The 27,033-nt window shown below is 40.5% G+C and overlaps 1 protein-coding gene across 2 annotated transcripts in view; it reads right to left on the reverse strand.

Annotated features, from left to right (window-relative positions):
* Positions 1–257: 257 nt before the first annotated feature.
* Positions 258–27,033, reverse strand: part of cdc16 (cell division cycle 16 homolog (S. cerevisiae)) — a 33,950-nt gene continuing 7,174 nt past the window's right edge. Inside the window, exons 6-18 of one of the 2 annotated variants that reach the window (XM_061970756.1) lie at positions 21,731–21,890; positions 21,541–21,635; positions 16,153–16,286; positions 16,004–16,083; positions 15,869–15,918; positions 15,723–15,796; positions 15,526–15,651; positions 11,880–12,032; positions 11,735–11,798; positions 11,601–11,662; positions 10,114–10,249; positions 9,923–10,013; positions 258–883 (exon numbers count right to left, since the gene is read on the reverse strand). In XM_061970756.1, coding sequence (XP_061826740.1) covers positions 630–883; positions 9,923–10,013; positions 10,114–10,249; positions 11,601–11,662; positions 11,735–11,798; positions 11,880–12,032; positions 15,526–15,651; positions 15,723–15,796; positions 15,869–15,918; positions 16,004–16,083; positions 16,153–16,286; positions 21,541–21,635; positions 21,731–21,890 — 1,479 coding nt within the window. In that variant the 3' untranslated portion in view covers positions 258–629. The remainder of the gene's footprint in view (positions 884–9,922; positions 10,014–10,113; positions 10,250–11,600; positions 11,663–11,734; positions 11,799–11,879; positions 12,033–15,525; positions 15,652–15,722; positions 15,797–15,868; positions 15,919–16,003; positions 16,084–16,152; positions 16,287–21,540; positions 21,636–21,730; positions 21,891–27,033) is intronic. The other variant, XM_061970757.2, reaches the window with a different exon arrangement.

A 27,033-nucleotide genomic window follows, 5' to 3' on the forward strand; every position in this document is an offset into this window, starting at 1 on the left:
CCATCAACCTCACCACACGTCACTGATATATACATACATACATACAGTCTGTTTTAACCCAATGCGGCCCCCGGAGTCAAAACGTTTGGGGACCCCTCATTTTTTATAGCAATACCTATCAGTATTCTTATTTTGTACTGGACTACCTACCGTACTACTACTTACTCAATACACTGGAATAAACATATTTAAATATTGTGATTGCTATGCAATTAAAAAAAATCATCCAGTTATGACACATACACAAATCTATGTGCTAAAATCCTTAAAGGTATGCATGATTTATTGAAATGGGAGTTGCTTGCAGCTTGTTTTCACCGACACTTCTCTTCTACTTTTTTGGCTCTTGATGCCACAATCCACAGGTCTTGTCAAAGAGGAGGAGCATTAAAAAGTGACTTTAAGATGCGAGGTTAGCTTGTGTCCTTCCAGAGTCCAAGGCACACGCTGACTTGCCTTCAAGCTTCTTGGCTTTTGCATTGCTGTATCTTCAAAGTGGTAAGCACACGATCCACTCACGGCACAACACAAGAAAACCAGTCTTGTCCTCCGGCATGCGTCGCCGTGGCAACGTGTTGCTATGACAGTTCTGCCTCCGGGTCGAGTGTGCGGGTAAAAAAAAACGACAATCATGTGCTGGTGTCCGACAAGGTGTCCAACATCACGTCGCTTTCGTACATGTCGCACTCCAGCGTCAACGAGAGCCGCAGGGGCATGTCCAGCACCATCTTGTCCTGGGTGGACAGCGGCGTCTCCACGGACATGGCGCTGGAGTCTTCCAGCCTCGGCGATGCCAGCGGGTCGCTGGGCTTCGTGGTGTTGAGCACCTTGATCAGGGCCGGCGTGTCCATGCTGCCTCGGACCTTGTCCTCGATGTCGGAGCCTGCTTGGTGAAAGACAGTAGATAGATATGTCTTTATTGTCATCAAGATTAGACAAACAAACAGTGTACAGGGTTACAGAACAGGAACGCTGATGGGTCGCCACAAGGCGCCCCGTAAAAGATGGGGAAAAAGGTAAAACGCTGGGGAAGGATGAGTAAAAAAAATACAATCTAGACTGGGCTCATAAGGGGGCCCAGTCTTGAGTGGGAAAAAACCTCCATAACAACATACAGGTAAAAGCCAGTAAATTAGAATATTTTGAAAAACTTGATTTATTTCAGTAATTGCATTCAAAAGGTGTAACTTGTACATTATATTTATTCATTGCACACAGACTGATGCATTCAAATGTTTATTTCATTTAATTTTGATGATTTGAAGTGGCAACAAATGAAAATCCAAAATTCCGTGTGTCACAAAATTAGAATATTGTGTAAGGCTAATACAAAAAAGGAATTTTTAGAAATGTTGGCCAACTGAAAAGTATGAAAATGAAAAATATGAGCATGTACAATACTCAATACTTGGTTGGAGCTCCTTTTGCCTCAATTACTGCGTTAATGCGGCGTGGCATGGAGTCGATGAGTTTCTGGCACTGCTCAGGTGTTATGAGAGCCCAGGTTGCTCTGATAGTGGCCTTCAACTCTTCTGCGTTTTTGGGTCTGGCATTCTGCATCTTCCTTTTCACAATACCCCACAGATTTTCTATGGGGCTAAGGTCAGGGGAGTTGGCGGGCCAATTTAGAACAGAAATACCATGGTCCGTAAACCAGGCACGGGTAGATTTTGCGCTGTGTGCAGGCGCCAAGTCCTGTTGGAACTTGAAATCTCCATCTCCATAGAGCAGGTCAGCAGCAGGAAGCATGAAGTGCTCTAAAACTTGCTGGTAGACGGCTGCGTTGACCCTGGATCTCAGGAAACAGAGTGGACCGACACCAGCAGATGACATGGCACCCCAAACCATCACCCAACCATGCACATTTTGCATTTCCTTTGGAAATCGAGGTCCCAGAGTCTGGAGGAAGACAGGAGAGGCACAGGATCCACGTTGCCTGAAGTCTAGTGTAAAGTTTCCACCATCAGTGATGGTTTGGGGTGCCATGTCATCTGCTGGTGTCGGTCCACTCTGTTTCCTGAGATCCAGGGTCAACGCAGCCGTCTACCAGCAAGTTTTAGAGCACTTCATGCTTCCTGCTGCTGACCTGCTCTATGGAGATGGAGATTTCAAGTTCCAACAGGACTTGGCGCCTGCACACAGCGCAAAATCTACCCGTGCCTGGTTTACGGACCATGCTATTTCTGTTCTAAATTGGCCCGCCAACTCCCCTGACCTTAGCCCCATAGAAAATCTGTGGGGTATTGTGAAAAGGAAGATGCAGAATGCCAGACCCAAAAACGCAGAAGAGTTGAAGGCCACTATCAGAGCAACCTGGGCTCTCATAACACCTGAGCAGTGCCAGAAACTCATCGACTCCATGCCACGCCGCATTAACGCAGTAATTGAGGCAAAAGGAGCTCCAACCAAGTATTGAGTATTGTACATGCTCATATTTTTCATTTTCATACTTTTCAGTTGGCCAACATTTCTAAAAATCCCTTTTTTGTATTAGCCTTAAGTAATATTCTAATTTTGTGACACACGGAATTTTGGATTTTCATTTGTTGCCACTTCAAATCATCAAAATTAAATGAAATGAACATTTGAATGCATCAGTCTGTGTGCAATGAATAAATATAATGTACAAGTTACACCTTTTGAATGCAATTACTGAAATAAATCAAGTTTTTCAAAATATTCTAATTTACTGGCTTTTACCTGTACATCTCGAGATATCTAGCAACAGAGGGAAGGGAGTGCGGGGTCATGATGGTAGGCCGCAGCTCTCAGCAGTAGATAATGGTACAATAACTAATGGGCAATGGTAATATTTACATTGTGCAGTGAAAGATCACAATTTAAACGCATCATATGGAAAAAGAATAATTAGACACGGAAATGTTGCTGTTAAAGTTAAGGAGTTTTGTGTTTTAAAACTGAGTGCACCACAAGGCTTGTAGTGAGAGTGTGAGTGTGTGTCTCGGCAGGGCAGCTACAAAAGAGGACAGTCCAGCTAGTTTATGTTTTGGCTTTGATTTTAAATAGAAAGTTGATCCATCACCCCGAGTTACTTTTTTTTGTTTTGTTTGTTTGGCACCGACTGAAACCCAGCGATTAACGCAAAATCCAAAAGGTGCCATGTTACGGTACCTGGGTTGCGTTTGACGCCACGCTTTCCGCACTTTGGCAACACTCCAGCAGCACTGAGAGCGGACTACGCCACGCAACCTCGAGGTAACATTGTAACTTTCAATGCCAATAAAAAGAAATGTACTCAAAAAACGACCCAACCTAAGTAAAGTAAGGCTCCACTTCTCCTAAAATGTGCTAGCTTGATGCTAATATACATTGGCTTTGCTATTGACATTGCTACTGATTGGCATTAGCGATTTTACATGGCGATTACAACGCCTTCAGATTTGTTCATAAAAAAACTAAGATGCACGTTACAATCAAACAGCTGGTGCGTAATAAGTACAATACTTACTGTATTAACTACGGATGTCCGATAATGGCCTTTTTGCCGATATTACGATATCGTCCAACTCTTAATTACCGATTCCGATATCAACCGATACCGATATATACAGTGGTGGAATGAACACATTATTATGCCTAATTTTGTTGGATGCATTAAACAATGTAACAAGGTTTTCCAAAATAAATCAACACAAGTTATGGAAAAAAAATGCCAACATGGCACTGCCATATTTATTATTGAAGTCACAAAGTGCATTATTTTTTTTAACGTGCCTCAAAACAGCAGCTTAGAATTTGGGACATGCTCTCCCTGAGAGAGCATGAGGAGGTTGAGGTGGGCAGGGTTGGGGGGTGGGGGGTGGTGTATATTGTAGCGTCTCAGAAGAGTTAGTGCTGCAAGGGGTTCTGGGTATTTGTTCTGTTGTGTTTATGTTGTGTTACGGTGCGGATGTTCTCCCGAAATGTGTTTGTCATTCTTGTTTGGTGTGGGTTCACAGTGTGGCGCATATTTGTAACAGTGTTAAACTTGTTTATACGGCCACCCTCAGTGTGACCTGTATGGCTGTTGACCAAGTATGCATCTCCTTGAGAGAGCATGAGGAGGTTGAGGTGGGCGGGGGTTTACAAAAAGAGACAACAAGAATTATATCAAACTGATTTTTGATTTTGATTGGACGTGTCATTTTCAAAATGCTTAAACGAAAATGAAAAGTATGTTGGAGTTGGGGTGTTGGTGGAGGGAACAGTGATAAAGTCATCTAAAATAATTTGTGTTAAAAAGGGGGCAGATAAATATAAGAATAGTATTCTTCCATCTGCTCCTGGAGGGGGGGGGGGTATATATTGTAGTGTCCCGGAAGAGTTAGTACTGCAAGGGGTTCTGGGTATTTGTTCTGTTGTGTTTATGTTGTGTTACGGTGCGGAGGTTCTCCCAAAATGTGTTTGTCATTCTTGTTTGGTGTGGGTTCACAGTGTGGCGCATATTTGTAACAGTGTTAAAGTTGTTTATACGGCCACCCTCCGTGTGACCTGTATGGCTGTTGACCAAGTATGCCTGGCATTCACTTGTGTGTGTGAAAAGCCGTAGATATTATGTGACTGGGCCGGCATGCAAATGCAGTGCCTTGAAGGCACTTGAATATTGTTGTCTGGGTGGAAATCAGGAGAAATTTGGGAGAATGGTTGCCCCGGGAAATTTTCGGGAAGGGCACTGAAATTCGGGAGTCTCCTCGGAAAATCGGGAGGGCTGGCAAGTATGTACTTCTCCCTACGTCCGTGTACCACTCCGTACAGCGGCGTTTTAAAAAGTCATAAATTTTACTTTTTGAAACCGATACCGATAATTTCCGATATTACATTTTAAAGCATTTATCGGCCGATAATATCGGCAGTCCGATATTATCGGACATCTCTAGTATTAAGACTTCTTTGTTGCAACAACAACAAAAAAAACACACCATAAACAATACACTACTGCCATCTAAAGTTTTGGACTTGCAACTGTAATTTCAACTTAATGTCATACTTGCAAATGATAATATGATGACAAAACAAATAACAACTGGAGAGCAGTTATAAATATCAGCTCATTTTTCAATATTGCACTAAAAAATGAAATTGTATTATCAAAACCAATTCATATATATTGATAAACACAAAAGTACCAAAAATTTACAGTACCGTTAAGTATTGGTATCGATTCCCAGGTACCGTATCAGTTTAAATGTAAACTATCCATCCATCCATCCATTTTCTACCGCTTATTCCCTTTGGGGTCGCTGGAACCTATCTCAGCTACAATCGGGCGGAAGGCGGGGTACACCCTGGACAAGTCGCCACCTCATCGCAGGGCCAACACAGATAGACAGACAACATTCACACTCACATCCACACACTAGGGCCCATTTAGTGTTGCCAATCAACTTATCCCCAGGTGCATGTCTTTGGAGGTGGGAGGAAGCCGGAGTACCCGGAGGGAACCCACGCAGTCACGGGGAGGACATGCAAACTCCACACAGAAAGATCCCGAGCCCGGGATTGAACCCAAGACCACTCAGGACCTTCGTATTGTGAGGCAGACGCACTAACACCTCTTCCACATAGAGGATCTTTGACTAGTGTTTTTGTCACATAGAGGATCTTTGACTAGTGTTTTTGTCATATAGAGTATCTTTGACTAGTGTTTTTGTCACATAGAGGATCTTTGACTAGTGTCTTTGTCATATAGAGCATCTTTGACTAGTGTCTTTGTCTTATAGAGGATCTTTGACTAGTGTTTTTGTCATATAGAGGATCTTTGACTAGTGTTTTTGTCACATAGAGGATATTTGACTAGTGTTTTTGTCACATAGAGGATCTTTGACTAGTGTTTTTGTCACATAGAGGATCTTTGACTAGTGTTTCTGTCATATAGAGGATCTTTGACTAGTGTCTTTGTCACATAGAGGATCTTTGACTCGTGTTTTTGTCACATAGAGGATCTTTGACTCGTGTTTTTGTCACATAGAGGATCTTTGACTAGTGTTTTTGTCACATAGAGGATCTTTGACTAGTGTCTTTGTCTTATAGAGGATCTTTGACTAGTGTCTTTGTCATATAGAGGATCTTTGACTAGTGTTTTTGTCACATAGAGGATATTTGACTAGTGTTTTTGTCACATAGAGGTTCTTTGACTAGTGTTTCTGTCATATAGAGGATCTTTGACTAGTGTTTTTGTCATATAGAGGATCTTTGACTAATGTTTTTGTCATATAGAAGATCTTTGACTCGTGTTTTTGTCACATAGAGGATATTTGACTAGTGTTTTTGTCACATAGAGGATCTTTGACTCGTTTTTGTCACATAGAGGATATTTGACTAATGTTTTTGTCACATAGAGGATCTTTGACTCGTGTTTTTGTCACATAGAGGATCTTTGACTAGTGTCTTTGTCATATAGAGGATCTTTGACTAGTGTCTTTGTCTTATAGAGGATCTTTGACTAGTGTTTTTGTCTTATAGAGGATCTTTGACTAGTGTTTTTGTCATATAGAGGATCTTTGACTAGTGTTTTTGTCACATAGAGGATCTTTGACTAGTGTTTTTGTCACATAGAGGATATTTGACTAGTGTTTTTGTCACATAGAGGTTCTTTGACTAGTGTTTCTGTCATATAGAGGATCTTTGACTAGTGTTTTTGTCATATAGAGGATCTTTGACTAATGTTTTTGTCATATAGAAGATCTTTGACTAGTGTTTTTGTCACATAGAGGATCTTTGACTAGTGTTTTTGTCACATAAAGGATCTTTGACTCGTGTTTTTGTCACATAGAGGATCTTTGACTCGTGTTTTTGTCACATAGAGGACCTTTGACTAATGTTTTTGTGACATAGAGTATCTTTGACTAGTGTTTTTGTCACATAGAGGATCTTTGACTAGTGTTTTTGTCACATAGAGGATCTTTGACTAGTGTCTTTGTCATATAGAGGATCTTTGACTAGTGTCTTTGTCTTATAGAGGATCTTTGACTAGTGTTTTTGTCATATAGAGGATCTTTGACTAGTGTTTTTGTCACATAGAGGATCTTTGACTCGTGTTTTTGTCACATAGAGGACCTTTGACTAATGTTTTTGTCACAGAGTATCTTTGACTAGTGTTTTTGTCACATAGAGGATCTTTGACTAGTGTTTTTGTCACATAGAGGATCTTTGACTAGTGTCTTTGTCATATAGAGGATCTTTGACTAGTGTTTTTGTCATATAGAGGATCTTTGACTAGTGTTTTTGTCACATAGATATTTGACTAGTGTTTTTGTCACATAGAGGATCTTTGACTAGTGTTTCTGTCATATAGAGGATCTTTGACTAGTGTTTTTGTCATATAGAGGTTCTTTGACTAGTGTTTCTGTCATATAGAGGATCTTTGACTAGTGTTTTTGTCATATAGAGGATCTTTGACCCGTGTTTTTGTCACATAGAGGACCTTTGACTAATGTTTTTGTCACATAGAGGATCTTTGACTAGTGTTTTTGTCACATAGAGGATCTTTGACTAGTGTTTTTGTCACATAGAGGATATTTGACTAGTGTTTTTGTCACATAGAGGTTCTTTGACTAGTGTTTCTGTCATATAGAGGATCTTTGACTCGTGTTTTTGTCACATAGAGGATCTTTGACTCGTGTTTTTGTCACATAGAGGACCTTTGACTAATGTTTTTGTCACAGAGGATCTTTGACTAGTGTTTTTGTCACATAGAGGATCTTTGACTAGTGTTTTTGTCACATAGAGGATCTTTGACTAGTGTCTTTGTCATATAGAGGATCTTTGACTAGTGTTTCTGTCATATGGAGGATCTTTGACTAGTGTTTTTGTCACATAGAGGATCTTTGACTAGTGTCTTTGTCATATAGAAGATCTTTGACTAGTGTTTTTGTCACACAGAGGATCTTTGACTAGTGTTTTTGTCACATAGAGGACCTTTGACTAATGTTTTTGTCACATAGAGGATCTTTGACTAGTGTCTTTGTCTTATAGAGGATCTTTGACTAGTGTTTTTGTCACATAGAGGATCTTTGACTAGTGTCTTTGTCATATAGAGGATCTTTGACTAGTGTCTTTGTCTTATAGAGGATCTTTGACTAGTGTTTTTGTCATATAGAGGATCTTTGACTAGTGTTTTTGTCACATAGAGGATATTTGACTAGTGTTTTTGTCACATAGAGGATATTTGACTAGTGTTTTTGTCACATAGAGGTTCTTTGACTAGTGTTTCTGTCATATAGAGGATCTTTGACTAGTGTTTTTGTCATATAGAGGATCTTTGACTAATGTTTTTGTCATATAGAAGATCTTTGACTAGTGTTTTTGTCACATAGAGGATCTTTGACTAGTGTTTTTGTCACATAAAGGATCTTTGACTCGTGTTTTTGTCACATAGAGGATCTTTGACTCGTGTTTTTGTCACATAGAGGACCTTTGACTAATGTTTTTGTCACATAGAGGATCTTTGACTAGTGTTTTTGTCACATAGAGGATCTTTGACTAGTGTTTTTGTCACATAGAGGATCTTTGATAGTGTCTTTGTCATATAGAGGATCTTTGACTAGTGTCTTTGTCTTATAGAGGATCTTTGACTAGTGTTTTTGTCATATAGAAGATCTTTGACTAGTGTTTTTGTCACATAGAGGATCTTTGACTAGTGTTTTTGTCACAGAGGATCTTTGACTAGTGTTTTTGTCACATAGAGGATCTTTGACTCGTGTTTTTGTCACATAGAGGACCTTTGACTCGTGTTTTTGTCACATAGAGGATCTTTGACTACGGTAATGTTTTTGTCACATAGAGGATCTTTGACTAGTGTTTTTGTCACATAGAGGATCTTTGACTAGTGTTTTTGTCACAGAGGATCTTTGACTAGTGTCTTTGTCATATAGAGGATCTTTGACTAGTGTCTTTGTCTTATAGAGGATCTTTGACTAGTGTTTTTGTCACATAGAGGATCTTTGACTAGTGTCTTTGTCATATAGAGGATCTTTGACTAGTGTTTTTGTCACATAGAGGATCTTTGACTAGTGTTTCTGTCATATAGAGGATCTTTGACTAGTGTCTTTGTCACATAGAGGATCTTTGACTCGTGTTTTTGTCACATAGAGGACCTTTGACTAATGTTTTTGTCACATAGAGGATCTTTGACTAATGTTTTTGTCACATAGAGGATCTTTGACTAGTGTTTTTGTCACATAGAGGATCTTTGACTAGTGTTTTTGTCACAGAGGATCTTTGACTAGTGTCTTTGTCATATAGAGGATCTTTGACTAGTGTCTTTGTCTTATAGAGGATCTTTGACTAGTGTTTTTGTCATATAGAGGATCTTTGACTAATGTTTTTGTCATATAGAAGATCTTTGACTAGTGTTTTTGTCACATAGAGGATCTTTGACTAGTGTTTCTGTCATATAGAGGATCTTTGACTAGTGTTTTTGTCATATAGAGGATCTTTGACTAATGTTTTTGTCATATAGAAGATCTTTGACTAGTGTTTTTGTCACATAGAGGATCTTTGACTAGTGTTTTTGTCATATAGAGGATCTTTGACTAGTGTCTTTGTCTTATAGAGGATCTTTGACTAGTGTTTTTGTCATATAGAGGATCTTTGACTAGTGTTTTTGTCACATAGAGGATATTTGACTAGTGTTTTTGTCACATAGAGGATCTTTGACTAGTGTTTCTGTCATATAGAGGATATTTGACTAGTGTCTTTGTCATATAGAGGATTTTTGACTAGTGTCTTTGTCATATAGAGGATCTTTTACTACATCCATTTTCTACCGCTTGTCCCTTTTGGGGTCGCGGGGGGTGCTGGAGCCTATCTCAGCTGCATTCGGGCGGAAGGCGGGCTTTATAGATCGGGCAGCGTCCCATCCTTTAAGGTTCCACTGTAAAAGGTCAATAGAAAAAAAAAAAAAAAGAATAGTGCATCGCACCTACGTAGGCGTCCGTTTCGCCAATGTACATGTTGATGCAGTGGCCGAGCATGGTGACGGAAAATGCGTCGTCTCGTTTCAGTCCAAGCGCCTGCGTAAACAAAATGTAAAATAATTAAAAAAGAAGATATTAGTCTATTTCAATCAAGCCCAAGCAGCGTCGTGCTCTGTAGAACGATTCGTATTGCTACCGTGTGGAAGTAGTCGATGGCGCTCTCAAAGTCGCCCATGAGGCTGTGCACGTAGCCTATAGCGGCGTAGGTGGAGGCGTGCTGGGGGATCAGCACCAGGGCTTGACGGTGGTACTCCAGAGCCTGGTCGTACTTTCTACAGAAATGCATACATACATATTTGAGTTAAAAAAACATTGTAGATTCCTAATGAAGCCTTAGCTTGACGCTCCTCTACTTTCTCCTGCTCCGCTTGCTGCAGCAACAACAAACAAACTCCAGACCCTCCTCTTCGTTTTGTATGGTTTACTTGTGAACTTCCATCCATCCATCCATCTTCTTCCGCTTATCCGAGGTCGGGTCGCGGGGGCAGCAGCTTAAGCAGGGAAGCCCAGACTTCCCTCTCCCCAGCCACTTCGTCCAGCTCCTCCCGGGGGATCCCGAGGCGTTCCCAGGCCAGCCGGGAGACATAGTCTTCCCAGCGTGTCCTAGGTCTTCCCCGGGGCCTCCTACCGGTCGGACGTGCCCGAAACACATTCCTAGGGAGGCGTTCGGGTGGCATCCTGACCAGATGCCCGAACCACCTCATCTGGCTCCTCTCCATGTGGAGGAGCAGCGGCTTTACTTTGAGCTCCCCCCGAATGACAGAGCTTCTCACCCTATCTCTAAGGGAGAGCCCTGCCACTCGGCGGAGGAAACTCATTTCGGCCGCTTGTACCCGTGATCTTGTCCTTTCGGTCATGACCCAAAGCTCATGACCATAGGTGAGGATGGGAATGTAGATCGACCGGTAAATCGAGAGCTTTGCCTTCCGGCTCAGCTCCTTCTACACCACAACGGATCGATACAGCGTCCGCATTACTGAAGACGCCGCACCGATCCGCCTGTCGATCTCACGATCCACCCTTCCCCCACTCGTGAACAAGACTCCGAGGTACTTGAACTCCTCCACTTGGGGCAAGATCTCCTCCCCAACCCGGAGATGGCACTCTACCCTTTTCCGGGAGAGAACCATGGACTCGGACTTGGAGGTGCTGATTCCCATCCCAGTCGCTTCACACTCGGCTGCGAACCGATCCAGTGAGAGCTTGTGAACTTAATCATTCAAAAACGTCAAACAATAACGATGTGGGAACAAATGAATGGAAAAACAAAGCGAGTTTGTTACCGTAAGAAAGAGTAAGAAAAAGTAAGAGTAAGGTCAAAAAACTGTGTGGCTCGATTCCCCATACCTGACTGCCATTACCCACAATACATTGTGTCCAAAACCCCTTTACCACACAGATCCTTCCGCCATATATGCAATTAAACAGTTGCGTCATCAAATTATTTAGACAAATGTAATAACTACAAATAAAGTGTACCTTATAATTATTCTAAGCATGCAAATAAAGTAAATAGTCCCATTTTGGCTGAATTAACGTAAAGCACCTTCCATAAAATATAAGTTAACTTAAACAGCATTTAGGCTGCTACAAACATTATAGGATAGGCCTAAGGTTACTTACTTGAGCTTGCGACACACATGACCCAGGTTGTTTAGCAAAGGCTCCCACTTGTCTACAGTCACCTTAAATCAATAGTAAGAACACACTTTTAATTACTTACTCACAATATCAAAACTTGTTTTGCCAGCACTGACCTCATTCCCGATGGCTTTTATCTTCTCCATGGCATCAAGGAAATATCGCTCAGCCATCTTCCAGCTACGACAGAGTGGAAAAGGTTTTGACACTACTACACATCTCCACAAGAGGGAGCCATCCCAGCGAATGCGTTACACTCACTCTCCATTCTGAAAGGCGACCACCGCCACCTCGTGTATGACAAACGGGTCCTCTGGAGCGATACTCAGCGCCTGGCTGAAGAAGCGCTCGGCCAGTTTGGAGTTGTTGGTCAGGCCGTACTCTAGGCCGATGTACAGCATGGGTAAGTGACATCTGCATGACAAGACATAATTGGTGACCACTACTTTTGGGGAAAAAGTTGCGCATTCTTGGTTAGGAAACTAAACCAGTCACACAGTTTGAACATTGTAAGTGGAAAGGTCTCTTCAGCCAATCAGAAACCCAAGAAAAGGCACAACAACACAGGACTGATGAAAACAAAATGATGAATTTCATCATGTCCTTGCTGGAGGGTGTGGGCATTAATTGTGTACAAACGATGTATTCACACATCACATTTTCAAACATTTGAATATTATTTTTTAAACTGTGTTTTGATAATTATATTCATCATCTTTTCTGGATATTACAGAGAGGCCCGGTGTGGCAAAGACATAAAACAAGCGCACTTTCTTACATATGTCACCTACTGTCACGTCATACGCCCTCGCTGAGCAGAGAGGTAGCAGCATGGGTAACATTAGCTGTGATGCTAGCGGTCCGGTGCGAGTAGTAATACGAGAGAAAGAAGGTGCGAATCTGGTAACAAATGAAGGAAGAATTAATTCCCAAGAAAAACAGCAGGGGGTCCATCGTCTGGCGCTGGTTTGGCTTCAAGCGGGAAGATGTCGAACGGACAACCAGAATATGTCAAGTATGCGGCAAAAGCGTTGCTACAAAAAGTAGCACCTACTGCTAACTTGTAGCATCATTTGAAAAGTCACCCTCGAGAGAATGAAGAGTGCTTGAAACTCCGCATGTCAACTAGGGATGTCCCGATCCGATATTTGGATCGGATCAGCCGCCGATATTTGCCAAAAAATGCGTATCGGCAAGGCATGGGAAAATGCCGATCCAGATCCAGTTTAAAAAAAAAAACTCCGGTCAGTGTTTTCCAACGCACCGATTTAAATAATACATTCCACTTTTCTGCTGCTCCCTAATTTCCGTTCCGTATTTTCCAGCACACCTTCAACACATCCACAGGTCTGTGGATTCTCACGCAGTTGCTTTTAGCTGCTGGCATTACACGACAGGCTCTTCTCACTCTTTCCTGTGTCTCCCTCTCACAGACAGCAAGCGCAACTTCTTACACATGCCACATACTGTCACGTCATACGTCACATACATATACGTCCTCTCCCAGCAGAGAGGTAGCAGCATGGCTAACGTTAGCTGTGATGCTAGCGCAGCCGTGTGACCAACGCTCCCTCTAAGGTGCGCGCCTGTGGAATTGCGCACTGTTTAAGCGTCCTCTGCGCATAGCAATTATATGCCACGCACAAAATCTAATAAAAAAATAAGCGCATAACAATTTTCGACACACGGACACGACAGAGAAAACAGTTTTCGTCATCATTGTTCAAATATTGTGACGTCTGTCGAGACGCTTATCTCCATTCGGTGCCACACGCCCACACCATCAAAATGCCGAGGCAAACATTTCCACATCAACACCATATGAAAAAATTAGTGATTTTTTAGTTGTGATTTCCTTTTCTGCATGAAGGTTTAAAAGTAGCATATATTAATGCAGTATGAAGAAGAATGTTTTAATGTAGACATGCAAGCGTTGAGAGAAAATTTTGAAAATCAAGACTACATTTCCTGCAAATGGGTGCATTTCTACCCTATATTTTAACTTTAGATTTATTCTCAAATCAAACTCTTTTGGCTGTCTTTTTGACACTTACATCCGGCGCCCCCCTCCACACCCTGGATTATAAATAATGTAAATAATTCAATGTGATTATCTTGTGTGATGACTGTATTATGATGATAGTATATATCTGTATTGTGGGCGGCATGGCGTAGTGGGTAGAGCAACCGTGCCAGAAAACCTGAGGGTTGCAGGTTCGCTCCCCGCCTCTTACCATCCAAAAATCGCTGCCGTTGTGTCCTTGGGCGGGACACTTCACCCTTTGCCCCCGGTGCCACTCACACCGGTGAATTGAATGATAGGTGGTGGTCGGAGGGGCCGTTGGCGCAAATTGCAGCCACGCTTCCGTCAGCCTACCCCAGGGCAGCTGTGGCTATGAAAGTAGCTTACCACCACCAGGTGTGAATGATTGATGGGTTCTACATGTAAAGCGACTTTGGGTACTTAGAAAAGCGCTATATAAATCCCAGTTATTATTAGTATTATTATTATCATGAATCAATTTGTGGACCCCGACTTAAACAAGTTGAAAAACTTATTGGGGTGTTACCATTTAGTGGTCAATTGTACGGAATATGTACTTCACTGTGCAACCTACTAATAAAAGTCTCAATCAATCAATCAAAACACATAGAATCATCATACTGCTGTGATTATATGCATCAAGTGTTCATTCAAGGCTAAGGCAAAATATCGAGATATATATTGTGTATCGCAATATGGCCTTAAAATATCGCAATATTAAAAAAAGGCCATATCGCCCAGCCCTAGTTTCAATGATGCCATTTCTGTTTGTCATGTATAATTTTGTCTATTTTGTGTTTATCCTTGAATAAACAGGTCAGTTTCTTGTTACCAACCATTGTGTATTATTCAAACTCACCTAATTCAGCTGGCTAGTTGTTATCAAGAGAACTAAAACCCTTTTCAACATGATTCTGACAACAAAGTAGGCTAAATAACTTTAAACTTTAATACATGCTCGGATAGGCCAATATCGGTATCGGATCGGAAGTGCAAAAACAATATCGGTATCGGATCGGAAGTGCAAAAACCTGGATCGGGACATCCCTAATGTCAACATCTCCGTTCGGTGCCACACCAACAAAATGCCGAAGCAACCATTTCCACATCAACACCATATGAAAAAAATAGTCAACAGAAGAAGATAACGTCCGCAGGAACCTACCACATAGTGAAGGACATACACTATTGGATTTCCTATTATGCAACTCATTTTTATTTGACACTTATTGAAATATCTTGTGACATCATGCACAAAAGTGCATTTTATTTGTTTTTAACTATTGTAGTTGCGTTCTGTACAAAAAGTGCACTTTTATTTAGTGTTGTTTTGATATGTCCTCTTAGTGACATCATACACAAAAGTGCACCAATAGCTTGTTTTAAAATGTGTCTGACAATCTTGCACTTTCTGTTTTGGAAATGACATGAATGTTTGTGCCACTGCTTAATAACTGTTTAATAAATACACTTTTAGTTGTGATTTCCCTCTCTGCATGAAAGTTTAAAAGTAGGATATATCAATGCAGTATGAAGAAGAATGTTTTAATGTAGACACATAGAATCATCATACTGCTGTGATTATATGCATCAAGTGTTCATTCAAGGCTAAGGCAAAATATCCACATATATATTGTGTATCGTGACATGGCTTAAAAATATCGAGATATTAATAAAATGCCATATCGCCCAGCCCTAACGTGACATTACCTTAACAATATGAACGACACAAAAAAAAAATCCTAATTATTGTGAATGTAGTCCAAATTAAAGACAACTAGAGGCTTTTTGAGGTGCTATTAATTGGGCTGCAGCGTCTATAAAAGCAGAAGCCCCTATCTGAGGAAGCTGAATGAAGCTCACCCTTTCATTAGCTGGGCGGCTGTGAAGTAAGCGGCCATGGCCTGGTCGTGCTCGCTCTCCATGGCGAAGGAGTGACCGTAGGCGATCCACGCGGGGCCGTACGTCCTCTCCAGAGTGGTGGCTTTGCTGAGGCACACGGCATCACATTTCTCAATGCCTTCCATGTGCACTTTATTGTGCGTCGGCTAAATAAATACCTGAGGTAGCGACGGGCGTTTTCATTTTTATGGCCAACCATCAGATAGTAGCAGCCCACGGCGAACCAAGACACCTGGAAGTATCTTACTTCTTAGTTCATCTTTCAAATAAACAGAAAGGTGGGCTGTGTGGAGGCGACACTTACTGGGTTGTTGGGATACAAGTCTACAAGTTTGTGCGAGAGGTAAAACAACTCTGCAGGACGAAAACACACACAAAAACGCTTTTTAGTGACATTTCACTGTGTGGTAATGCGGGCCAAGTGTCACGAATACGTTACCGTTTGCTTTTCCGAGTTCTACTAGCGTTCCTATGTGCACTGGTAAACAATTAGCATGGAAGGGGTCTTTAACCATCACCCTAAGAAGACAAAAGCAACGTGAGCTCACACACATACACTCACTATATTGATACGCGACAATGACTTACATTGACGTAAGCTTGTAGCACATCTTAAAGTCACAGTTGTAATAATGCCTCTCCGCCAGAGACACCACCATGTCCAGGTTGTCCTGGAGACCGTTGACAGTGGCCGGCACAACTCGGTCACTGGGCTTGTTGTACTGTGGCGAGCATAAACACAAAATTATTATTATTATTAGGTACACCTGCACTGAGAAATTCAGTTGTTCCAGTCAGTTTAGTCAGGTAGTCTTTGATTAAAAGTAGCATGTTTAATAATGGGGATGGGGATGAATACCGTTCACATCCAGAGGTGGGTAGTAACGCGCTACATTTACTCCGTTACATCTACTTGAGTAACTTTTGGGATAAATTGTACTTCTAAGAGTAGTTTTAATGCAACATACTTTTACTTTTACTTGAGTATATTTATAGAGAAGAAACGCTACTTTTACTCCGCTACTTTTATCTACATTCAGCTCGCTACTCGCTACTAATTTTTATCGATCTGTTAATGCACGCTTTGTTTGTTTTGGTCTGTCAGACAGACCTTCATAGTGCCTGCGTTTCACCAATCACATGCAGTCACTGGTGACGTTCACTCCGTTCCACCAATCAGATGCAGTCACTGGTGACGTTAGACCAATCAAACAGAGGGTCACATGACCTGACTTAAACAAGTTGAAAAACGTATTCGGGTGTTACCATTTAGTGGTCAATTGTACGGAATATGTACTGTACTGTGCAATCTACTAATAAAAGTTCCAATCAATCAATCAAAAGTGTGAAGGAAAAAAGACCCTTTTTTATTTCAACCGTACATCCCGTCAAAAGCCTAAAGACTGACTGCACAGTTCCTGTCTTCACAATAAAAGTGCCGCTCCATCGCGCCTGCGCTTTCAAAATAAGAGTCTCCGAAAGCCAGCGCAAACAAGCTAGCAAGCTACGGAGTTTGCCGCCAATGTATTTCTTGTAAAGTGTATAAAAACGAATATGGAAGCTGGACAAATTAGATGCCAAAAACCAACCACTTTCATGTGGTATTAGACAGAAAGGAGGAACTTTTTTTCTCCTCCATTTAAAAACGTGTACGTTATCAGCACTACTGTTTGATTACAATCAATGCAAGTCATCAGAATCAGGTAATACACCAACTTATATTCTTGTCTTCATGAAAGAAAGGAATCTATATGTGTTAAACATGCATGTATATTCATTAAAACACCTTTAACATGTAAACAAAAACGGCAAAATAAATAAATATAAATTATATACTGTATATATCAATGTATGTACAGGTAAAAGCCAGTAAATTAGAATATTTTGAAAAACTTGATTTATTTCAGTAATTGCATTCAAAAGGTGTAACTTGTACATTATATTTATTCATTGCACACAGACTGATGCATTCAAATGTTTATTTCATTTAATTTTGATGATTTGAAGTGGCAACAAATGAAAATCCAAAATTCCGTGTGTCACAAAATTAGAATATTACTTAAGGCTAATACAAAAAAGGGATTTTTAGAAATGTTGGCCAACTGAAAAGTATGAAAATGAAAAATATGAGCATGTACAATACTCAATACTTGGTTGGAGCTCCTTTTGCCTCAATTACTGCGTCAATGCGGCGTGGCATGGAGTCGATGAGTTTCTGACACTGCTCAGGTGTTATGAGAGCCCAGGTTGCTCTGATAGTGGCCTTCAATTCTTCTGCGTTTTTGGGTCTGGCATTCTGCATCTTCCTTTTCACAATACCCCACAGATTTTCTATGGGGCTAAGGTCAGGGGAGTTGGCGGGCCAATTTAGAACAGAAATACCATGGTCCGTAAACCAGGCACGGGTAGATTTTGCGCTGTGTGCAGGCGCCAAGTCCTGTTGGAACTTGAAATCTCCATCTCCATAGAGCAGGTCAGCAGCAGGAAGCATGAAGTGCTCTAAAACTTGCTGGTAGACGGCTGCGTTGACCCTGGATCTCAGGAAACAGAGTGGACCGACACCAGCAGATGACATGGCACCCCAAACCATCACCCAACCATGCAAATTTTGCATTTCCTTTGGAAATCGAGGTCCCAGAGTCTGGAGGAAGACAGGAGAGGCACAGGATCCACGTTGCCTGAAGTCTAGTGTAAAGTTTCCACCATCAGTGATGGTTTGGGGTGCCATGTCATCTGCTGGTGTCGGTCCACTCTGTTTCCTGAGATCCAGGGTCAACGCAGCCGTCTACCAGCAAGTTTTAGAGCACTTCATGCTTCCTGCTGCTGACCTGCTCTATGGAGATGGAGATTTCAAGTTCCAACAGGACTTGGCGCCTGCACACAGCGCAAAATCTACCCGTGCCTGGTTTACGGACCATGGTATTTCTGTTCTAAATTGGCCCGCCAACTCCCCTGACCTTAGCCCCATAGAAAATCTGTGGGGTATTGTGAAAAGGAAGATGCAGAATGCCAGACCCAAAAACGCAGAAGAGTTGAAGGCCACTATCAGAGCAACCTGGGCTCTCATAACACCTGAGCAGTGCCAGAAACTCATCGACTCCATTCCACGCCGCATTAACGCAGTAATTGAGGCAAAAGGAGCTCCAACCAAGTATTGAGTATTGTACATGCTCATATTTTTCATTTTCATACTTTTCAGTTGGCCAACATTTCTAAAAATCCCTTTTTTGTATTAGCCTTAAGTAATATTCTAATTTTGTGACACACGGAATTTTGGTTCTTCATTTGTTGCCACTTCAAATCATCAAAATTAAATGAAATAAACATTTGAATGCATCAGTCTGTGTGCAATGAATAAATATAATGTACAAGTTACACCTTTTGAATGCAATTACTGAAATAAATCAAGTTTTTCAAAATATTCTAATTTACTGGCTTTTACCTGTATATATATATGTGTATATATATATATATATATATATATATATGTGTGTGTGTGTGTATATATATATATATGTGTGTGTGTGTGTATATATGTATATATATATATATATATATATATGTGCGTGTGTGTGTGTATGTATATATATATATATATATATATATATATATATATATATATATATATATATATATATATATGATATGTGTGTGTATGTTACTCATCAGTTACTCAGTACTTGAGTAGTTTTTTCACAACATACTTTTTACTTTTACTCAAGTAAATATTTGGGTGGCGACTCCTTACTTTTACTTGAGTAATAAATCTCTAAAGTAACAGTACTCTTACTTGAGTACAATTTCTGGCTACTCTACCCACCTCTGTTCACATCTGAAGTGATACGTTACCAAATCCCGGGACCTGGGAATCAGGACCGGTAGTCAACGGTACGTGTGTGTGTGTTAACAAATGTTAATTGTTTTATAATACCATTTTATTCTAATGTAACATTTAAATATGAGCTGATTTTGTTAACTGTGCTGTTCAGTTGTTTTACCTTGTTTTGGTATTACCGTATTTTCCGGACTTTAGAGCGCACTAGTATGTGAGCTGCATTAACTAAATTTTAGAAGAAAAAAATATTTGTCCAAATATCAGCCGCACTGTACTAGAAGCCGAAGATAGATACGTTGTGAAATGAGGTGTTTACACAGAAAGAATGTGTAAATGTTTATTTACAGTGGGTACGGATAATATTTAGACCCCTTTACCTTTTTCACCCTTTGTTTCATTGCAGCCATTTGCGAAAATCAAAAAAGTTAATTTAATTTCTCATTAAAGGGGAACATTATCACCAGACCTATGTAAGCGTCAATATATACCTTGATGTTGCAAAAAAAAAAAGACCATATATTTTTTCAACCGATTTCCGAACTCTGAATGGGTGAATTTTGGCGAATTAAACGCCTTTCTATTATTCGCTCTCGGAAGCAATCCGTCATTTTCTCACTTTCGTCGGTGTGTTGTTGGAGGGTGTAACAACACGAACAGAGACGGATTCAAGTTGCACCAGTGGCCCAAAGATGCAAAAGTGGCAAGAAATTGGACGAAATTTGTTCAAAATACGAGGGTGTGGGGAAAGCCGACGAAATGGTCAGTCGTTTGTTCCGCACACTTTACCGACGAAAGCTATGCTACGACAGAGATGGCAAGAATGTGTGGATATCCTGCGACACTCAAAGCAGATGCATTTCCAACGATAAAGACCCTAGCTTCCCTGGCCTGCTGACATCAACTCCAAAACTGAACAGATCAGCTTTCAGGAAAAGAGAGCGGATGAGGGTATGTCTACAGAATATAGGGAATAAGCGGTAAAAAAATGGATGGATGAATTATACATAAACTGTGTTTACCAATAATTTAGCTTAAAAACATTTATTTTTTTCAATCATTCGAGTACATTCGGGTAGTCTTGTGTTATGCAGTATTTTGTGTCTATTTAGGTATGGTTAACCTGAGTGCTGAAATCGTGGAAAAATATATGTTCTTAGCGCGCCTGAAATGGGCTGTCTGCACTCTCAAAGTGCATGTTGTTGCCAAATGTATTTCATATGCTGTAAACCTAGTTCATAGTTGTTAGTTTCCTTTAATGCCAAACAAACACATACCAATCGTTGGTTAGAAGGCGATCGCCGAATTCGTCCTCGCTTTCTCCCGTGTCGCCGGCTGTCGTGCCGTTTTCGTCGGTTTCGCTTGCATACGGTTCAAACCGATATGGCTCAATAGCTTCAGTTTCTTCTTCAATTTCGTTTTCGCTACCTGCCTCCACACTACAACCATCCGTTTCAATACATGCGTAATCTGTTGAATCGCTTAAGCCGCTGAAATCCGAGTCTGAATCCGAGCTAATGTCGCTATAATTTGCTGTTCTATGCGCCATGTTTGTTTGTATTGGCATCACTGTGTGACGTCACAGGAAAATGGACGGGTGTCTATAACGATGGTTAAAATCAGGCACTTTGAAGCTTTTTTTAGGGATATTGCGTGATGGGTAAAATTCAGAAAAAAACTTCGAAAAATAAAATAAGCCACTGGGAACTGATTTTTAATGGTTTTAACCCTTCTGAAATTGTGATAATGTTCCCCTTTAATGTCCACTCAGCACCCCATATTGACAGAAAAAAAACCCTCCGACCACCATCCATCATTCATTCATCATTCATTCACCAGTGTGAGCGGCACCGGGGGCAAGGGTGAAGTGTCCTGCCCAAGGACACAACAGCAGCGATTTGGATGTCAAGAGGCGGGGAGCGAACCTGCAACCCTCAGGTTTCTGGCACGACCGCTCTACCCACTACCATGCCGCATCATTATTATTATAATTTTTTTGGTTGCCTTATTTAGCTACACTAATGCCAACTAAGTTATTATGACTTCTATAAGACTTACCGAGTGGTCTAAATGTACTTTTTTTTGTTTTTATATCAGCCATGTGAGTGCTTAAAAGTCAACTTTTAAATGGAAAACTCTTTTACCTTCTTTAACTTGTTTTCAAACAGGAAATGAAGAAGCTCCACCTCTTCCTCCGTGCACTGTTGCTTTAGAGGCAGCGAGTCCAGGAAGTCTTTCTCTATTGGAAACAGGATTATATGACAATTATGCACGAGTGACAGGTTTGCAAACGGGGCTAGGCAACAAAAAGTAGGCCTGGAACCCGTCCCTCACCTTCCTGGGCCGTGAGCATGTGGTGCGACGTCAAGAGGTCGAAGGCTTCGAAGCAGTACACGTCCAGTTTCAAGGCCTCTTTGTAGCTGGAGGTGGCCAGCGGCCTGTTGTCCATAGCGTCGTAGATTTTGCCGCGCAGGAGGCAGATGGAGCTGCTGATCTGAAATAGAAAAATGCGTCACTAGAACATTTTTAATGACTGAATATTTTCTCAAGGGACAATGCTATACAAAATAAACTTGAATATACTTTTGTGCAGCTTGTTTAGCAGTATAGATTTACTATCCACTGAAAAGGAGTCAGTTGGGTATTATAGCTGAAAACTGTATCACAGTACAAGTGTTTTGTATTGGTCGATATCAATAATTAATATTTTTTATGACCTATCGAAAACAAAGACCAGGAGGAAAATACATAAAATGTAAACATTTGTATTTCAAACATAACCTTCCTCAAAATATAACCCTCTCAGCTATCAAGGCAGAAAGGAAATGTCAACACAACCATAACAATCAATGTTACAAAATTGTAAAATCCCATTGAACACTTATAGGGGAACTGCACTTCATTTTTTGGAATTTTTCCTATTGTTCACATTGATTAAGAGAGACAATAAGACAACAGTTTTTTCTTCTTCTCTTTTTAACATACAAAAATCATCTCGTGCTAGGTGGCTAGTAATGCAGCTAATAGGAGCAATCAATTCAACCTCTAAATCACTTAAAAAATGCATTCAAAAACTGTCAACAATACTTCATTTACGTTCCGTAACCTGTATAATAACGATTGTAAGAGCGAACATTGAGGATTTTTTTTTGTAGCGTACTAACACATCTGCGTGCTTCGGTATTAGCCGTAAAAGCTAACTACGGAAAGAGATAAGCTAGCTTCTACAACAAAACAAAACGCGTTTGAGTTTGTAATGCACAACACTGTGATACGACACCGATTTGTACTGACTGAAAAAACATGAACAATCATATTACAGTATCTGTAAAGTGTTAGCCCACATTTCATCTTTTGTTTGTACACAGCTAATCTAGCTAGACAGTGTATACACGGTAGTTGTACTAACACGCATGGTGTGTATCATGATCAATATTAAAGTGACTCACTCGATGGACGGTTGTTTGTCTGGTCCAGCTGGCCGGGGACGTTTAATGTTGATTTTGGGTAAGCAATCCATTTATGTTCAAATAGCTTGACTCCAAGTTCTATATTTATAGCATCAAAATCGCTTTCCTCCCCCTCTCCCAGCTTCCGTCAGCTCCAACATCTCACTCTTCCTTCGTGCTAGCTTCTACAAGCAGCAGTATATTTAGCTTTAAAAGTATAAGGTTGTGAATCCTCATTTGTCCAAAAATATTTGTCTTCGTTGTCTATAACCAAGTCTGCCATGATTAGACAAACATGTGTGTTCCGGAAGTAGGAACACACATGCCAAAATCATTCAAAGTCAGCAAACACTTGAAAAAAATCTCAACAAAAGTACTTTGTACAAAAAGCAGCAACAATTGAAAATATTGCAAAACAATAGAAATATATGTTAATACTAATGAATAAAAACAGACTTGTTTTAAATGTAATTATGTACCGTATTTTCCGCACTATAAGGCGCACCTAAAAACCACAAATTTTCTCAAAAGCTGACAGTGCGCCTTATAATCCGGTGCGCCTTATATATGGGTTAATATTAATATTAATTTTCATAAAGTTTCGGTCTCGCAACTACGGTAAACAGCCGCCATCTTTTTTCCCCGTAGAAGAAGCGCGCGGTGCATGCTGGGATATGTGACGTTTCATTTCCATTTGTGTGTTTATGTAAAGACCCCAAAATGGCTCCTATTGAGTGTGTTGTCTGTCTAATTATAAATAATGCAGACGAGGCGTGTTAACTGAGTTCTCAACGTTTACTCACAGCGTGCTCATAACCACATTCTAACTCCCAGCATACAACGCTTCTCAGGGCTACCGCGCATGCTCGTCACTATCGTTGCATGCTGGGTAGTGTAGTTGTTATATTTGCTAGCTCATAACATCACATTAAGAGACACGCTTACGCGCTTAATTCAATACTCGCCGTCATTCCGGGTGGATTGACAAAAGACCTCCAGCCGCTACATATTGGTGTCAACAGGGCATTCGAAGCTAGACTGCTAACTGCGTGGGAACAGTGGATGACAGAAGGCGAACACACCTTCACTAAGACAGGGAGACAGCGCCAGACGACGCCAACATCTGCCAGTGGATCGTAAATGCCTGGGCAGATATTTCGGTCACAACTGTGGTCCGAGCTTTCCGGAAGGCAGGATTCACAGAACTGCTGGACAACAGCGACACTGACTCCGATTACTTCGACGAGACGGAGCCGGCCATTTTGGATCCCACATTCGCCCAACTTTTCAATTCGGACACGAAGGAGAAGAATTCGAGGGATTTATGAATGAAGAATAACTTCAGAAAGTGAGCGTTATGTTTATTTTGTGTGTTGTGACATTAACGTTCGAGCAACATTATGTTGCTATTGCTCTGCACTATTTTGAATTTTACTATGTTTGTGATTGCACATTTGCGTACATTTTGGGAATGAACAGAGTTGTTAGAACGCTGGTTTTTAATATATTATTAAAGTTTGACTGACCTATCTGACTGTTTTTTTGACATTCCTTTAGCGCAGTTAGATGCGGCTTACAACACGGGGCGGCTTATAGGTGGACAAAGTTTTGAAATATGCCGTTCATTGAAGGCGCGGCTTATAACCCAGGGCGCCTTATGGTGCAGAAAATATGGTATACATTTTTTGAGCCTTTAAAAAAAAATAAAATCACATTACTCGATGACGCCGTTGTGACCACACCCATACCGCCACAGGTATCTTGGCAGTTTACCCTGATATTGATATTGTTTTTTTCCCCAAACCGAAAGTGAAACACAAGATAATTGTGGTTTGCCTACATCGGGGGTGCTCACACTTTTTCTGCAGGCGAGCTACTTTTCAATTGATCAAGTCGTGGGATCTACCTCATTCATATATATCATTTATATTTACTTATTTATGAAATATATGTTTTTGTTGACAAGTTAAAGGTGTTTAATGATAATGCAAGCATGTTTAACACATATAGTTAATAAATTAAAGGTGTTTAATGATAATACAAGAATCAGGGGTGCTCACACTTTTTCAGCATGCAAGCTACTTATAAAATGATCAAGTCAAAATGATGTACCTACTACAAAAATGCAAAACATATATTTATTTCTAAATATATTGAGGATTGTTTATATCTACAATGTATGTTGATTACAAAATGTACAGTTAATTGTGTTGTGTTGTGCAATATTGGCATGAGCCAATATTGCACAACACAACACAATTAACTATGTACATTTTTTGTCATTACCCAAGTTTTACTCTGATGACGGAATGATGCTTCGGTGGCGACTTTCGCTTTTGAAGTTTGTTGTGTGAAAAATGACTGCTGTCCGGACAACTGGGTTTTCAGTTCCTTCACCTTTCTCTTTCTCAGCTCGCTTTTCAGCGGGAAGTCGGTGTCGTATTTTCCATGAATAGTCCGAAAATGCCGCTCAACATTTCCCTTCTTTGGTATTGCGATGGCAGATTGGCAGATGAGGCAAACGCACTTCGAAAATGTCATCGTGAAAAAAAAAGTCCTCCTCCCATTCCGTATGAAAGTGATACGTTTTTGTCTTCTTACTTGGTCCAGCTCCCCCACTCATTTTTATACCCTTAGGAGAAAAAACCGAGGGCTGAAAATTGGCGGTAACTCGCTGACAAGCTTGTTAGCTTTGCTGCACTGAGCGCCGTTGTTTGCGCATGCGCAGTGACCTAAGTGTCAGAAAAACGAAGATGTCACCTGACTGGCTGCCCTGTTTAGCAATCAAAAGACAGGATGGATGATAGGCTGGCGTGATTTTTTTTTTAATGTAATGCAATTTTTTTTTTTTTTTAATGTAATGCGATTTACCAATACTACCTTTGCGATCGACTGGTAGATCGCGATCGACGTATTGAGCACCCCTGGCCTACATGGTGGTGTGGTATCACAGCAACTACAACTGGGAAGCTGTGGTTCATATAGGATAAACACATACCTGCCAACTTTTGAAATCAGAAAAACCTAGTAGCCAGGGTCCAGGGGCCGCAGGCCCCGGTAGGTCCAGGACAAAGTCCTGGTGGGGGGTTCAGGGGCCGACGCAAAATGATTGATTGCATTCAGACAGGTTAAAATGTTGCTAAAACCATCACTTTTCTATCAGTCACAGTGACTTTTCAAAACAAAAATATTACAGCAAAAATCATATGGGTTGATTGACATGTTTATTCTGTAAGCTAACTTCAATAGTTTGAAATTATTTTGACAGTTAATGCCAGTTATCCTGTCAACCTTTCACAAGACTTCAATTTGTTAATTGAAAGTATAAACAGTATAAACACTTTTTACAGTAAACAAATGGTAAAACAGTACTAAACAATTCCATTTAAAAAAAAATTGGTGTCATTATTAACTTTCTGTCCAAGCTTGTATAATCTACTGCCTTGTTCAATTGTAAACAATATTCTGTGCCTAAAATTCACATTTCTATCACAATTATCATACTGTAAACATGGTAAGCTAACTTCATTAAAATTAATAGTCCTGTCAATAGCATGGAATTACAATTCAAATGTAGTTTTTTTGTAAGCCTTTCAAAAGAATTCAAAATATGAAAAATTAATGAAAATGAATTTAAGCCATCAGACACTTGAAAAGTGGCACATCACATCTCTAATGTAATCATTTTAACTTTTCAACAGAAATAGCACTGCAAAAATATTAAGGACATACTTCTGTATTTTGGTAGTTATGCTGTCAACATTTAACAAGATTTCTTCAACTTGGACTTGAAAGCATAAATAGTATAAACACTTTTAACAGTATAACAGTACTAAACAATTCCAATAGATAACATTGGTGTCATTACCTTTTTGTGGCTAAAATCCAAATTTAGCAACAGCATTAGACTTGTGTTTTTTTGTCCCAACATGGTCTTTTACATCGCTAATTCCTCCGTGTCCGATCGAAAAATCTTGTCTGCACAAGGTGCAATTCGCGTAGTTTTCACCCTTTTTGGAACGGATAATTATTCCCGGATAGGCTTTTGAATATTCTTCACGGAATGACTGCAGTTTTCTTTTCGGTTTAAGACTCGTTTGCGATTTTTCTCCGGCTGATTCCATGATTGTTCGCTCGTTTGGAAACAATGGGCAACAGGTGCCTCGTGCTTGGCAGCGGTGCTATAAA

Source organism: Nerophis lumbriciformis, linkage group LG13 (assembly GCF_033978685.3).
Source record: "Nerophis lumbriciformis linkage group LG13, RoL_Nlum_v2.1, whole genome shotgun sequence".
NCBI lineage: Eukaryota > Metazoa > Chordata > Actinopteri > Syngnathiformes > Syngnathidae > Nerophis > Nerophis lumbriciformis.